This window comes from Stegodyphus dumicola, chromosome 4, assembly GCF_044657685.1.
Source record: "Stegodyphus dumicola isolate Sdum_Otavi_A_Nest chromosome 4, ASM4465768v1".
Lineage (NCBI taxonomy): Eukaryota > Metazoa > Arthropoda > Arachnida > Araneae > Eresidae > Stegodyphus > Stegodyphus dumicola.
Window position 1 is genome coordinate 63,496,105 of NC_140771.1, and position 17,470 is coordinate 63,513,574.

At 30.4% G+C, this 17,470-nt stretch overlaps 1 protein-coding gene across 2 annotated transcripts in view; it reads right to left on the reverse strand.

Moving 5' to 3' along the window:
• vir (VIR_N domain-containing protein) overlaps positions 1-17,470 on the reverse strand; it is a 199,863-nt gene that overhangs the window by 95,292 nt on the left and 87,101 nt on the right. For both annotated transcript variants that reach the window (XM_085815021.1, XM_085815020.1), the window contains exons 18-22: positions 17,267-17,422; positions 13,334-13,477; positions 6,926-7,111; positions 4,326-4,432; positions 2,338-2,484 (exon numbers count right to left, since the gene is read on the reverse strand). In XM_085815021.1, the coding sequence (XP_085671147.1) occupies positions 2,338-2,484; positions 4,326-4,432; positions 6,926-7,111; positions 13,334-13,477; positions 17,267-17,422 (740 nt within the window). The remainder of the gene's footprint in view (positions 1-2,337; positions 2,485-4,325; positions 4,433-6,925; positions 7,112-13,333; positions 13,478-17,266; positions 17,423-17,470) is intronic.

Consider the following 17,470-nt stretch of genomic DNA (forward strand, 5'->3'; position numbering starts at 1 on the left):
CACATTGGATTAAAGTTTGAATACCACTCGTTCACAGTAATCATTAAAAAAAATATGTATTCATTCTGATCTGAAGAACAGATATTGATATTAAAACTTAAAATTAAAAAAAAAAAAAAAAAGGGCCAGGTTTTGTGCTAACATTTCCCCTCCTCCCCCTTTTTTTTAAACTGAAATTTTAAACTAATATAGTAAATATTAAACACATAAAACTTGTAGTAAATTATATCTTTATTAAAAAAAAACTTAACATAAAATTGAATAAACAATTTTATAACTTATCACTTTAATAAACACATTTAATAGTTTAATAATAAACAATGTATACTTAAAAAGACTGCAAACATATAACAAAAACAAGAATCTTTTAAACAAAATACTGAACAGCAGTCGGACATTAAACAGTAGATTAGCACTAAAGGAACACAAAGGCTGTTCGCACATTTTTAGATGATTTTCATTGTATTTACAGAAATATTTTACCTAAAATTTGTTTGTTTTAAATTTTAGATTTGATAACCCTTAATCTTCACTACCATCTTTCTACATCATAATTTCCAAAGCTATAAAGCCTCTTTTAGTATCAAAAGAGGTATTTTATCCCATTCCTCTTGAACAGCTTTCCAGAATCCTAGGAGAACTGTAAGTCAACGTTTAGAAAATCCATGGATCAGGAAATATAATAGGGATATGAGTGAAGAGTATGGCCTTGATACCCGTTTGATTAATGGCACTATAGGGAAACAGACTGTATTTCAAATTTGAAAATTGGGTATAAAATAAATTTCTGATAATAAGTGGATTTGATTTTGACATTTTCTGCACTTTCTTTAATTCTTATTTGTCATTATAGAGATATTAGGTATTTTTTGGAAGCAAGAGAGATGAAAAATTAGCAACCGCCTTCACCGGGAATCGAACCACGGACCTCTGGAATAACGGCCCAGCATTCAGAACCACTACACCACAAAGGCACACTAGGAAAGCGGGAGAAATACCTTATATACTCCCCCTTTTAAAGGGCGACTGGAGGTTTTAGGGGATCCAATCACCAAATCCTGGGTGAGGAGGAATCATCACCACCCTTTTAGTTCAGGCACCACCACTGTAAAGACATTAGGTATTTTTTGGAAGCATTAGAAATGAAAAATTAGCAACCGCCTTCGTCAGGAATTGAACCACGGACCTTTGGAACACCGGCCCATCGTGTGGAACCACTACACCATGACGACACATTAGGAAAGTCGGAGAGATACCATATAATATCAAAAAACTACAACAATCATAAATCCCTTTAAAAAACTTCCTTTAGATTCTTTGAATTATGTTCTAAGATATTTTTTCCTTCTCTTTGATGGGAATAATTGGATCTTTTTATTGTAATTATTTAAATACACCAAAGATTCATCTAATGTGACAACATTTTTCCATTTTTGTCTAAATAATTGGTTTGGATTGTTTTAAGTGATTATGGCAAAGCCATGAGGGCTGCCTGACTAAGGGGAGGGATAACTTCGTGAAGGAAACTGGTCTATAGACGTTACATATAGGGAAAACCACAAAAATGCCCATTAGCCAGCCCATTCACAGGATTTGAACCTCGGACTGAACTCCAGTGTTCAGCCACTTTTACTGCTCTGCTGCTGGTGGGCCTGAATAAGTGCTTCTCATACAGAATTCTGTAGCATGTTCTGCTTCCGACGATATGTCCTGGAGTAAGATGATGTGCATTACTTTTTTTTTTTTTTTTTTTTCCTTTTTAAGATTCAACTCAATATTAATCACTTTGTTTACAGTTGACACTGAACATTTTAATGATTATGGAACTGTGCTTTCACTTTGAGGATATTATTTTAACATTCAAGTTTTTATCTTTACCACATTGAGAACATTACGTTTTTCCATGGAAATGTATTTTGAACCATTTTTCTCCTTAAAGCCAAACTTTGATGCTTTTTTCCTTCTTTTTGTCAATTTACACTTTCAAAAACATAGCTGCAGCTTTAAAAAAATTTTCTAAGCAGGCGATTTTTTTTAATAGTAAAGCAAAGTCATCTTAAAAATGTGTGAACAGCCTTTGTAGATACTATTTTCATAGATTAAAAACTCAAAATTGGTTAGATATTTATAAAAACAAATTTTTTTAATTTTCTGATTACTACCTCTTATTTTAGATGTTTCTCATTTTAAAAATGAAGCTTTAGAGCACAGTAAAAGTTATGTAACTGATAAATACAAATTCCATTACATTAACCTTTACATTTTTATTCAGTTTTTTAAATATTTGAAATAGACTGAATCACATTTAAAAAAAAAAAAAAAAAAAAGACAATTTACCTCAGTGCCTCTGCTTGAAATAAGATATGCTAATATAGCTTTCAGTATAAAAATAGATGGCTTTATTATAGCAGTTACTAGGACACCTTGTAAGCCGACTAATGCTGGAGACTGATGAGATGGTTTTAAAAATGTGTCACAAATATTCTAAAATAATAAATTATCTATTAAACATTGTTCACTGTAAAAGCAATGCTAGTAAGTCACTAAAAATATATATAATTTATCAGGAATTTTAATGATGATTTATATGTTTATCATTCATAATCAATTCCTTCTACATGATAATTATATTTTATTCAATTTACATGAATGTTCCTAAAATCAGATAAGAAAATACTAAAGATGATTGGTTTATCAGTTTAATATGAGTCACAATAAACAAGACTTTCTCTAATTATGATAATGTACCTAAATAAATAACATCTTCTAAGCTAAAACATTTTTCCCTTTTAACAGACAGACCATATTCAAACAGAAAAAGTGCAAAACTAAGATGCTTTATTCAGATTACAATTACATAATTTAATATTATTACTACAACAGGAAATACAATATTTTTTTATTTACTAAAATATGCATTACAATATGATCTACAAAAATGTATTCACAGAATGCTTAATAATAATAATGAACTTACCTACTTAAAGTACAAGTACATATCTTTATTGCCTTTCATATTTCTATATTAACAGACAATTGTTATTCGCAATTCTTCCCTCTAGATTCAAATTTCACTAAAAATTAAGATGTAAATTGCTAGCAAACTTTTTAAGCTATGTAGGCATTCATTACAGTTAGGATCTAACTTCTAAAACATCTTTCATAAAGATGGAAAATCAAATCTCTCATTTGAATTCATATCTAACTTGAAAATCCCCACTAAACATTTTTTTGTTTAACTGCTATATCTCTTTATACTGTCTTACTCAAAATTCTCATTCATTAAAGTTTCTATACACTTTGCTCTGCTTTTTATAATTTCTTTTGTTTATAATATTCTTGGATGCTTGCGTATTAGCCCGCTGCTGATCATGAAAATTGGCTACCATCGAACCATGATAGCTGCCAGAGATTTTGCCAAAGTTGTGCCGGTTGTTTTTATGGAATTGTGAAGGAACCAAAGCCTCTTTATTAAATAAACAATCATTAATTGATCTGCTTCATTTTTGCTCTTCATAAAATGGTTTTTGTCAAATTCTACTGCTTTGTTTAGCCCTCCAATTTATGCAGAAGTTATGTTAAAAACACTATGGATAAGCTTCTCAAAGATAGTTGCTCCATTTTATTACTGTGTTATCAGTCGTATTCAGCTGACCATACCAATTAATATACACCTTTCTTGATGGTAGGATCCCATAACTTTGAAAATAATCTAGTGCTTGTTGTTCTGTAATAGATAGTTTTAAATTTTAATAATATTTTCAAAATGCAAGAAAAATATAGGATTAACTGTTACTTTATATCCTTATTCACAAAAGCAATAGTTTGCTTATCAAGAATCAGTTAAGGGTTGCATCAAATGACATCTCAGATGTCATGAGTGTATTGTGACACAATGCCTATCCATACCTGGTACTAAATTCTGTTGCTTTGCAAGTTTCATGGTCAATGAGATAATACTTAAGTATCTATTCATCTAATTTTTGTACAAGAGTTTTTTACTTTAGTAGAAGTAATGCTTATACTATCATCATCATACAGTTCTAGGCAATGACCTTACTGTGATGCAGCTAGCAACTTATATCATTCCATGATAGTCTAAGATACCATGAAATAACATTATAGGGTTGTCATGAATACTATGAATCATACAGAAAGTATAATATGATATAGCAGTAATGGTAGTTAGAAATGATAACATATGCATTAAGTGAATGACAGCATAGTAGTTTAGCAAACTGCATCAAGGCAAAAAAATAAAATGAAGAAAGCACAGAGATGTTTCTTACAACAACAAAAGAAGCTTCATATTATTTAAACAATACCTGAAGTATGCCTCTAAAACACTCCATGCCATCGTTAGCAAACACTTGAATAATAGCATACATATACTTGAGTTCTCCATTCTCCCCATCATGTAGCTTTGAAGAACCTGGTATAAATATTTGATTAAACAAAATTTTATGAAAATAAAAAGCAGAGAATATATGGAAAAGAGACTACTACATTTAAATGAATATTCTATTGGTAATAAAATATTTTTAGCAGCAGATAAATATATAATGATTGAATAACTTATAATAGTTTCTAATCATTTTTAAGAAGCTTAAAGGATAATATATATTAAAAGAAAAATGCATATAAATAGCAACAACATTAATAATAATAATATCAATAATAGGATAATATATATAGACAGATAGAAATATGCATATAAATAGTATAATACAAAATAAAAATATGCATCTTAAAACAGAAGTAAGGAATATCATGGCTTGAAAAACATTTCTTTACATATAATTTTCTGGGGGAAAACTGGCTGATATATTCAGTGCAGAAGAAGCACAAAATGTATGTTCTACTAGTACCCAAACACAAGATGAAAGCGTTTAGCAGATAATGATAAGGATGTAAAAATTTACTTTTTATTCAGCCAAAGCAGTAAAAGATTCTAAGCACTGTAACAATTTAAGCAATATATTTTAGAAAATTTTGAAGTTTGGAGGATTATATTTTAAAAATTGTTAGACTTTGTCACAATGATTTTTGCAGTTTGTAGATGTAAGAAGCAGCATATCATGAAAATCATTATAATAAACAAATTTGATGAATTCTAATTAAAAACTGAAAATTATGACAAACTGATCAAAAACATTATTGCATGTGAAAGAATAAACATGTGCACTGATACAATTTTAGATGACTGATACAATTTTAGATATAAGATTGTCATATTTAAGAAACAACATTTTACAGATTTTTAGAGCTTTTATTTACTGAAGACTATTTTTGGCTTCAAAAAATTGATTTTTCAATTTTAATTTTAAATAATAAAGTCAACTTTTCTGATTACAAAAATATATAACATGTTTAAGTCTGAAGTATATAGTCAAGTATAACATGTTATGTCTGAAGTATCAGACACTTATAAATTAAGACAGAAATGCCCCTTTATTGAAGAGACATTTTTTAAGAAGTGTCTTTTAATTAACTTTTAACTAATATTTATCATTATTTTTTCTAAATATGCCAACAGTATTATGCTTTAAGCATTTCTATTTATAATTACATCTGTCAGTAACAAAAATACTTTTCAGGGATCTGAATTTTAAGAATCATTAACTTTAGCATATCCATGGATCGACCGAAGTTTTTAAAAATAGATTAATTGGTGAAAATCATTGAAAAATGGAGAGGAAGATACAATTACATATTTTTAAAAACTTATATTTTGAAACTGAAGTGCTGAAAATTTCAAATATTAATACAGATATAGTAAGAAAGAATACATAAGGGAGTATATATAAAGTCTACATAATTAATAAGGGAATTTGAAATATTGACAAGATCCATTCTTTAAAGTATAAAAATGTTTTTTAAAATCACTCAGAAAAAACGAATCATCAAATAATAAAATAAAAGGAAACGTGAAACTGAATAGTCATCATAACAAAATAATTACAGTGCAAAAAGTTGAAAAATCAGACAAAAATGTATTGATAGAGAAATTTCTTTCTTTCCCCCCCCCCTCAATATTTAGGTATGTTTTCCTAAAACTCTATTAATAAAACAAACCTTAAATTTTATTTCATAATGTTACTTTCCTAAATGTATTGGGTGAACTTATTTAAAATCATCTCCAAGAAGAAATGAATTATTGAGACCCCAGTTTTGCTTTAAAATATGCTACATTTTTTAAGACTTTAAATTTTCTTTAATTCAAATATATTCACTTACACTTCTGAATGTATCTGCAAATACCAATGCAAATTTGAAGTGATTCTATGCATAAAATTTTTATGTGTACCTAAGTGTGATCATGTATTAGAAATCTCTCATTTAAAGAACCTGTCAAAATTATTTCCCTCATAATATAGAGGATAAAAATTTAAATTTTACATTAACATAATAATAATGTGCAGTTTCTATAAATAAAATAGTTTGATTCTGCAAGGAGTTTTACTATGATGATAAGTTTATTAATAAGGGAAATTTTCATGTTTTCCACTGTTGAAAAAGTCTTACATACCTAAAGAAAAAATTTCTGCCTCACAAAGTTACAAAAGGTATTCGGTTAATGATGTGAGACTCTAGAAGTTTTAGTAAAAATTTGTTTTTATTTTCCTGATATATTTCTGAATTTGCTATTAATGTTATATATCATTTTAATAACCTTTATTTCTATCCTGCAAAGAATAAATTATTTTAATATTAAAATCCTAGAAATAACAAATTATACGTTTATATAAAATTTTAAAAAAATAGTACAAAATTGCAATTCTGCATAACAATAATAATAACTTAATAGGTTTTAGGAAAAGAAAGTAATGCAATAATGTTATATAAAAAAATAGATTGCATAAAGCAAAATATTCTCTTTAAATATGAGACAATTTATATAATTAAATATGCAAAAAAAAATTACCAGCTGGAAGAGTCAAGTACTGAAGTACTCTTAGGGCAGTTATTAATTCAGGTGGTAATATATCAGCATCTTCAATGTGAGCCTTCAGAATTGTCATCAAGGAGCCTACAGCTTCATGAGTATATCCGGGAATAGAACGTGTCGGAGACATCCACAAACCCAAATCATGCAACTTTGGAGTTAGTTCTGGAAAAAATAAAAAATCAAATGAAAATTTTTTACTAAACATAAAATTAATCAATAATTATATGCATCATTTCTAAAGCAAGTTCTTTTTCTTATATATGTATGATGGAATACTTATATACATATTGGTTAATGGTAGATACTCATTTTATTACGTAAGAACATTTTACTGCTTAATAATTAAGTACTAAAAATTAATGACTGGTTTCAACAGCAAACAATTAGCATTTATTTGCAAATTCAACAATGACATGGTAGAGCTTCTTTTAGCATAGATATAAGACATAATAATATAAAGAAAAGATTGCAAAGACAAAAGATTCAATCTCTAGACTAATTTTTTTTAATCCTTAGATAATTTATTTATATTGCTTTCCTTTTAAGAGCATAAACAAACACTGACAAACCAAAACAATATGACCATCCCCACATTTTTTAATGAACTCGTCTAGATGACTTAGAGGGCATGTGATTAAGTAGGAATGGTATTAAACTGCTGTTAGAGAAGATAAGGAATCATTCTTGCTCTCACTTTTGTGAGTAATGGAAAAGACTGCTGATCTAAGCTAATTTAATAGAGGTTAGACTGTACTGGCCCGACGACTCAGAACAAATATCTTTGAAATTGCACAACTGGTAGATTGTTTTCAATCTGCCATTATTAGTAATCCATAATCCGGACTCGTCGGGACTTTGCCGATTCCGGATTATAGATCATTAATTTAAATCTGGTAAGATGGCATGCAGAAATTATATAATTAAAGATATTAAACCTTAATTTATGAAATAAAGACCAATTATGATTTAAAGGGTATCAAAATTTACAAAAAAAAAGGCTTAATATTTATTTGTTTACGTTATTAAACATTTCTATCAATGTAAATTGTTTGAGTTGCTTCGTTTTTTGTGATAATACTTTCCCTTTAATTCTATAAACAGGCATAATGTCTTATTCAGTTACAAAGTACTACTGTTCAAGTCCTGTAATTGCAGTGTCGAGAATACCAACTAACTTGTCAATCAAAATTTGTTCATTTTCAATAACCTCTCTGTCACTTTCTTCACTATCGGAAGCGCGAGGGTAAACACTTTACACACATGCGTAGCGGACGCGTGCATTAAACGCTATTCACATATGCGTAAATTTGTGGCTTTGATGTCCGGATTATAGATCATTCTGGATAAAGGACATCCAGTCTTTGTACTGTATTTATGCAAAGTGGATAAATGACGGTGAAACTGACAGTAGATGCCAAGGTGTTGTACGTTCATGTGTCATCAGCAAAACTAATGCCAAACAATGGCTCAGCTGACAGCCCAATACAGTCCAGGTCTAAGCACAAGTGTTTCAGAACACACAGTTCAGTGGTCACTGTTAAGACACTGCAGACACTGTTGTATGTTTGGCTCTTTAGTGAGGTCGTGATGTTTTGCATCTTCAGTGTACCTTACAGTTTAACAATTATAAAAAGAAAATTAAATTGTAAATGTTTGTTGACAAATTTTGTTAAATTTCATAAGCAGTGTAGTAGAACAACTAATCAAAATTTTGAATGGTGGGATCACTGGTAGTTTGAAGGTAGGGCGTTCTCAAATCTAGGATGCAAAAGAACTCAATATAACATCTACTAACATTTGAAGTTCATAAAAGCTGTTTCAGAAAACTAGACACATATCCATAAGGTTTAGGAAGCATGTCAAGAGTTATGATACCCAATGAAGATCAGAACTTAGCATTTTCAGACAGTTTTAAAAGGATTACAGCTATTAAGATTAACCATGAGTTCTCGGCTGCCATTCAAACTTTATTTTCAAGGGTTATTGTTTTCAAAAGGCTTCATGATAGATTTCTGCCCAGATGATCTGTTATTTGCTTCTCAATCACCTCTTCACCCAAAAGTGCCCAGCATAGTACACAGAACATTAGCTGTGGACTTAAATTCAGAAGCTTCTCTTCAGTAATTTACATTCAGCTTCTATATTCAGCTGATTTTCAGTGTACCTTCATCTGGACAGACACTGGAAACCAAAACCATTCTTCCAATACCAGGAAAAAGCAGCAGTATTATGACAGCAGAGGATCATGGTCTGGGCTTGCAAAATGTTGGATGGGTGCACACTACTCCATATGTATTTGCAGATATTTTCTGACTGCTCTGAGGTTAGAGGAATTTCTAAAGCCCTAAATGGAAATTTCAGGGTGCAATTGGCTCTCAATTCCTCTTTATGGAGAAAAAGGTCTCATCCACATACAGCTCAACCAATAAATAAATATCTTCAAAGTGAGGAAATTCTGTGGATGAATAGGCCAACCAGAGCTCTGGATCTGAAACCTGACTGAATTTATGTAGTATAAATTTGGGGATGCAATAGCAAGTCACCAAGCTGCCTCTGAAAATTATCCAGAAGCTGCACATGTGGACTCGTTCACCAACTTGTAAACAATATAATACATGATGACAACTTGTTGGGTGATCTAGGTATCTGTTACTGACGACCATATCCCTATTTAGCAGCATTTCAGATACCCTCTTGAAAGTATTCTCAATGTCAAAAGTATTACTTATGATCATGAAATAGGTATTTTTACTACTGTATGATATTAAGTGCTGTCTTATGCGGAGTGCGTTTACATACTTATAGAATGATTTCAGAGCCATTTAACTTGTGTTTAAAATATAAAGAGTATTTTTTTTTTTTTAATCTTTGATCTAATACTTTTTTTTCAGTTTGTAAGTCTTTATCAGGATTTGCATGTTAGAAGAGCTTTGCATAAAATTTTCAGAGGTATTGATTTTCATTCTGCTTCCACTATTCTCAAGAGTCCATCAGTCATGATAGGTTTGTGCTTAGAAAGGGCTCTTCAAGAGCCAAAGGCATAATAATCCAGAAATGAAATGTCAACAGACTTCACAGGAATACATTAAAAAGGTATATATGAAATTTTTTTATTAATCTTCATTTCTTCAAGGAATGCAGTGGTACTTTTTTAAGCAGAACTAGTTTCTTTGTCTTGATGAAATTTCACTCTATAAAAGTCATTGGGGTAAAAGAAATAGAATTTCTTTTCTAAATATCGGACATAAAACTTTCACTTGATAAAGTGGTGAGTTGATTTGAACATTGTTTTTTTCAACTGTTGCTTTAATTTCCCATTGTAAGGAAATGTGACAATTATAAATCCCTTACTGACACTTTCTTTGAAATGATGGAACCAGGGTTGTACAGACACAGAAAAAAAAATTTATAAACTTGGGACTTTAGTTTGAACGGTTATTGTTTTCTAAAAATTTCTTCCCAGATGATCTGCTAGTTGTTTTTCCCTCACCTGTTCATGCAAAAGTATCCAGCATAATACACAGAACATTAGCTTTGAACCTAATTTTAAAAGGACTAAATTAGCTTCAGTAATTTATATTCAGCTGATTTTTAATGTACTTTCACCTAGAGAAAATGCAAAATCATTATGTAGTTCATTATGTATACCAAAATGTAGTTATCGTATAGAGTGGTTGGGTTGTGTCGATGCAGGAACGGGAAAGGTATTTGGTGCCTTCGTTGGGCTTCAGGCTCTGCAACCTCCCAGGTGCATGTCGTGTGTGCTTCCATTTGCATCCCAGGGACTTGCACTCGGGATGGGGGGAGTACCTTATCTGCTCCACCTTTTGGGGGGGACACTTAGGAATGAGGAAACCCAGTTGCTGGATCCTGGTGTTGACGAGTTGTTGTCCAGGTAGGAAAGTGGTTAGTAACTCAAACTGCCATACCAAAGGGTCTGGGTTCGCATCCCGGAGAAGGCATAGATGTTAATTGTTTGTTCCTTCTCAGGAGGCAATGATGGCCACATATTAGATGGCTCCATAATAATATGACCACAACTTACAGCCTTAGTAGTGGCCAATGCCTGTAATGGCTAGTGCCTGCTAATGGGGGGAAAACAGAACCTAGGAATTAAAACCAGTCTTCCAATACAAGGGGACAGCAACATTATGACAGTAGAAATATCATGGTCTGGGTTTGCATCATACTGGATGGCCACACACTACTCCATATATGTTTGTATATTTTTTTCCTTTTTTCTTCTGTTAATAAATAATCTCTTTGTTCTGATAAAATTTTTTTTCTTCGTTCTGATAATAATTTTTTCTCTTTGTTCTGATAATAAGATTTGCTCTGAAAATACACTGCAAAAATAATGTCACAATGTATTTTCACTTATCTCCTGCTAAATAATTTTCATACAGGGTTCTAAGAATTGTTTTGCTTTTAACCACATGCCTCAGCAAAAGTTGGTGAATATTATGTTTTTTAGAATTTTTACATTGTAAATCGTGGTTTATTATTTCATTTATAGTTGCCATAAATATATAAAGACTCTGCAACTGATTTCTACATTGGCAGATTTTCTCTTGTTGCCGATGATTTAACTTTAGAAACATTAGAAATACTACCTCTTTCGGGTATTTGTTTTGGGGTCTTTTTTCCATGCAGAATAATTGATGGTTTTTCTCTTTCCGATTAAAAATTTTGCTTATTTTGCACTTCAAAATTTTAATATCATGCATTTCACAATTTTTTTAATTGAACTGGAAGATGTAAAAAGGAACTATGTGACAACTTTTACAGAAGCAACAAAAAAAACCTTTCCATTCTTCAGAAGAATGTCAGAAGTCAACAATAAAAAATTATGAGGTTTTGATGTAACTAGGATCCGTATAATTCAACATTTTTCAAATGTCTTCTGGAAATTATGGAAGAGGAATATTTCTCTTCAGAAAGTAAAAAAACATATGCATCAATCCACAGCCTGTTTACATGCAACATTTTGAAAGAAGAATAAACTTAAAAAGAGCAGACGATATTTCTCATTTCAAACACTTAGCTGTTGCCAAAATTTTTGTATTCCAAAACTCTTTTTATTTCAAAAAAAAAAAAAAAAAATTTGACGAAGTTATCCAAAAATATTATTGCACATATACAGGTTTGTAATAGATTGAATGCACACAGGGTCCACTGATAGGTTGATAAAATTTATTTTATCAAAAGAAAGACTTCAGAGTTCTGCAATTTTCCACAGAAATACTCATAGAGGTGTTCACAGTATCACAGAGTACAATCAGTAGTTATTCTTCAAACTGCAAAGAACATTAAACACGCAAAGCAATCTAAAGAGTGAAGATAATCTGGAGATACCTGTGAACTCTGAACGTGCTAAACTAACAGCTATCAACTCTGAGAAAACGCTGCTCTCTCTGGTCTTATACAGTTTTCACCCACCCACTAACATGTTTCTTGTACTTTCTATTTCATGAAATTACTGGAAGACATATGAGGGCCGAATACAATTATAGTGACACAGAACATCAATTACAGTTATTAAATTACAATACCTGTAACAGCGATACAGGGACAGAACTAAGATGTCACCAAATGGTCACCACGATGGCAACTTTGAAGATTTCTTGTCAAATTTGGCGACAAAAGTTAGTCACCAAAACTGTTGCCAAATTAGCAAGATAGTCATTTACTTAATGTTAAATACACTTGCCACTGTATTCTTATTTTTCTGGAAGAGCATAGTCTCTCTAGATTTTAATGTTACATTATACAGAAAAATACAATTTTACTAAAATTATCTATACATGTACAAAATTTGTAACATTATGTAAACAGCCTCCGTATTTCTTTATATCCAAGCCAATTTCCATTAAATCCTGTTGAGCATTTCTTGAGAAATTTGGAAAAATGTGTTTATTGTCTTAAATTTTTAACATTTTGAGAAGGCACTTTCCCAAAATTATGAATAATATTTTCTTGAAAAAACTCCTTTCTTTTATATATATAAAACTAATTTGCAAGTTAATGGATTAAAAAAAAATTCTAATTTGCAAGTTAACGGATAAAGGAAAACTACTTTTATCTTTAATTAACTATACAATCATAAATGAAAGGATTATGGCAGAACAGCCTTACAGTTTAGCATTTTTGCATGATTTCTTTTAATTCACTAGGTACTCATTTATACTGCAGAAATAATAAGAATCAAATGTTACAATTTTAAGTGCATAATACAGTCCCCCATGGTAATACCAATTCCTTTTCAAATGTAAATTGGATAGGTCCATGAAGAAATGAAATTTGTGTATAATAACAATTATTCTTATTAAATGGATATGAATGATCATAATTTTTCACTAACAATAGCTCAATACAAATAAATACCTTGCTGACTCAAATTAAAGAGAGCATCAGAAAATTTTTCTAACGTAGGAATATCTTCAGAATAATGCACAACAAGCATAAGCAGTTCTGCAACATATCCAGTGCAAACAGATTTGCTCTGCTTTATATCAATTCCTTCATCTCCTAAGAAATAAATAAATAAATACATCTAACAAATTTATTTAAATATTAACATTAAGATATAAACAGATAAAACAACCAACATTATACAGTACAAAGTACGAAATCAAGACTTGTCGGGACTTCAGCAATCCTGGATTTGGGATTTTTCCAGATAATAGATCATCAATTTAAATCTGGTAAGACGGCATGCAGAAATTATACAATTAAAAATATGAAATCGTAATTTATGAAATAAAGAACAATTATGATCTAAAGGGTATCAAAATTTATTAAAAAAAAAGCTTAATATTTATTTGTTTCTTTATTAAACATTTCTTTCAATGTAAGTTATTCAAGTAGCTTCCACAAAAAAATCCGAAAAGTTCCTTTTTCTTACGTTACATACAGTTGACTTTCCAATGCCATACTCCTCGCATAATTTTGAGATGGATATGCCTTTATCCATTTTTTGCGGCAATTCCACTTTTTGTTTAATGGACATCGAAACATGGTTTTGCTTTGTAGATTCTTTGGCAGCTCCAGAACTGGAAACTCTTTTCGATACAATCGAAAGTTCAAACTTAATTTTTATAAAATTGCTGTAATAATAACAGTTTGTGAAAAATAATAGGCTGGATCAAATTAGAAGATTAAGGAGCAGCACAGTCTTCTACATTAACTGAAATGCCTTAGAATCAGTCTAGCTTAATAACGTCCGTTATACATTATTGGCTGTGTATCACAAGATTGGCGACGAAAGTCAAGTAGTTCCGCTAAATTTTGTCTAGCTATTATTGCTTACTGAATAAGGCCTGAATTGTATTAGTTATTTACTATACCTACATTTATTTCTTGCACAAGCTTCAAACTAATCTGAGTCCTGAATAAATAAACTCCCACATATACTTAGGCTTTATCTAGGACTGGCACTAGACTTCCTGGTGCAGTCTCTAAATTCTGCTACAAAGCAACTTCCTTTTTGCAGTGCCTAAACTTTGGATCCCAGTGCTTTACCCCCTAAATTATAAAAAACTTCTCATCCCTTAATTTTGCCGCTCGGTATTTGCCCAAATTCCAAAATTTGTGTCTTCCCTAAATTCTGCCGCCGCTTCTGGGTTTATGGTGAATAACATATCAGTTATTCTTAATTAAAATAGCACTAAATGTAATCTTTTGCCCTATGAGTTCCATTTAAAAAAATCTACTTTTAGCAGATGAAAAGAAAGCTTTGTTGAATTTTTCCTCATCAACATTTCTTGAGCATTTAAAAATAGTCATCGCCAAGTGTAATGTTAGCAAAAGAGGTTGCCTTACTCTTCAGTTACTAATATAAAAAAAAGTTTAGACATCACTGCATGAGTTATTACTGAAGCTGCCATGTATTGAAAAACATGCAGTGTTGAAAGCATAGTATAATAAATAATGACTCGCCAGGTCAGCATTAGGGATATAAAATAGATGAATATTTTGGTTTGAGATGTAATGCCAAGCAGACACTGAGCTGCGGAGCCAAATTATTAATCTCACAAATGCATGCTTACATGGTTGTTTTTTCATAACGATGTATTTTATGTAGTACCTAAGTGAAATTAAGAATCGTAATTTTTTAAGTGAAAATCTCCATACATTTTATTATGGAAGGAAAAATCAAATGCGCATGTGTAAAGCATACCCCCCCCCCCGAAAAAAAAAACGTGGCTTTAAGGTCTGGATTTTATATCATTCCGAAAAATGGACATCCGGATTTCATATCATTCCGAATAATGGACATCCGGATTTCAGACTTTGTACTGTATAAATACAATAAAATGTGAAGACTATACACTGTGCCCATAAAAGTCTTTATGCGACCATTAATTCCTCAACTTTTGATCACAGACATGTATTTCTAGTTACAAAAATATTTTGAATGACAAAGATTCATGTTGCAATATTTTTTTAATAAAAAAAATAAATTTCATAAAAATTATGAAATTAAACTTCCAAATAGTTATAGTTAATAAAAATTCATTCTAATTACTAAAACACAGAAAGTGACTCTCATATGCCAAAATTTGACTAAGATATTCAATTTCAAAATTGGTGGGGGCTTGTCTTATGGAGTGGTTAAAAATAAATTAAAATAATTAGAGGTCAATTAGAATAATAAAAGGTCTTTAATATCATTGTGATATTCCTTTCTCATTCACTACTAATTAAATTAAAATTTTGTTGCATTAGATATGCTGAAAGCATTTTAACATAAGTAGTTATAAGATTTGAAATGTTAATATTCTAATAATATTCAGGCACAGTTGTATTATTTTAGGATCATGATCTAATAGTCATACCAAAAAGACTAGACCAGAAATATCTTTTATTTATGCAAATGTTATGAACTGGCAATGTGCCAATACTGAAAACCTGCCATTATTTACGAAAATATGCATTCTATAAGATTCTGTGAATAAGATCTCTTTTTTGAAAATGTTAGCATTAATCAAAATGTTCATGACAACCTGTACACCAGTGCTCATCATTTTAATTTAGCCAAGCATAAGCCCAGGCGTTTTTTAAGTGAATATTTTATGAGTAAAATCAAATGCTTTGGCAATGTGTTTTATGATATTTGATAAAGAATTATGTGCTCTACAAAACAGTGTGTTTAGTTTTTTATATTATCTACTATTTATTCTTTTCATGGCATTAAAATGAAGTGTCCAGTTATTAAAAAAAAAGCATTTTCAGCACTTTTTGCTTTGTGAGTTTAATCAAGATGCCAAAGCCATAGAAGCTGCTCGAGAGATTTGTGAAGTGTACGACAAATAAGCAATGCTCAAAAGGAATTTAGGACAGCTCAAAATTGGTTAAAGCTTTCAAAGATGGTAATTTCTACTGTCAAGGCATTGAACAGCTTGTTGAGCACCGGAAAGAAGTTGTGAAGTCCAACATAGAACACATTATTGATTGTTTTGTTGTCATTTTTGTGGAAACCCGTGGGGGAAAAAAAGCCAGAATGTATAGACCAACTCAATATTAGCCTCAAAAACCTTTTTCTAAACTCATGTTTCAATTTTACTTAGGTACAAATTTAAATATTTTGAAAATTATTTCATTTTTAGAACTTTCAGAAACATGATCTCAAATTTTAAAATTTGAAGTCTTGGTTCATTTTTTTAGGACAAAAATTACACTTTTTGTATTTCATTTTTTAGAATGAGAATTAATTTTTACATAAATAAAACTACATCATCTTGGATATGGTGTGAAAAGTTAAACTTTGTAGTATTTACAAAATTAATTTTCAAAATTTAAAAATACCAAAACGTGAAAATTTGCCTGGCATAAAATAGTTTTGGAACTGGACATATGTATCTACAATTAACAGATGAGACAACAAAAGCTGCATAAGGATTGGCCATCTGTATACTCCAGTTTCATAGCATATCATATCTTCGACAATGTTGCATATCAACAAATATTTCAAATCATGACATACACTCAAAAAAGGTTATATATTACATAGCAAATATGTGGAAGTCATCTGCTTTTTATCACTCAGCCAAAATGAAATACGTCTGCAGATTATTTTAGCTTCATAACAGATTTCATATAATAAAGTACCATTGAAAAACAGTTATTAATTTAATACAAGTATCTTTACATAGCAATAAGAAAATTCTGCATCATGCAATAAAATTAATAAATTAAAGAGCATGAAAAGTAAAAAATTGTGGGAAAAAGTTTAAAATGATCTGAAGTTTATTTCTAAATAAACAAATAGGTAAATAAATGATATAAAAATATTAACTATTTTTTTTTTAATCTCACCTGTCATTTGTACAAAGGGTAATAAACAATTCAAGTTTTCGGCAGTTTTTAATACATTTACAACTGCAGGTCGGCCGATTGGAGAAAATATCATTGTGTATAAATGATGAAGGGCTGAAACAGTTTCAGGTTCATCTGGCTCTTTCTGCAAACCACCTGAAATTTCAAAATCTTTTTTATAAATCTTTGAATTAAAAATAAATT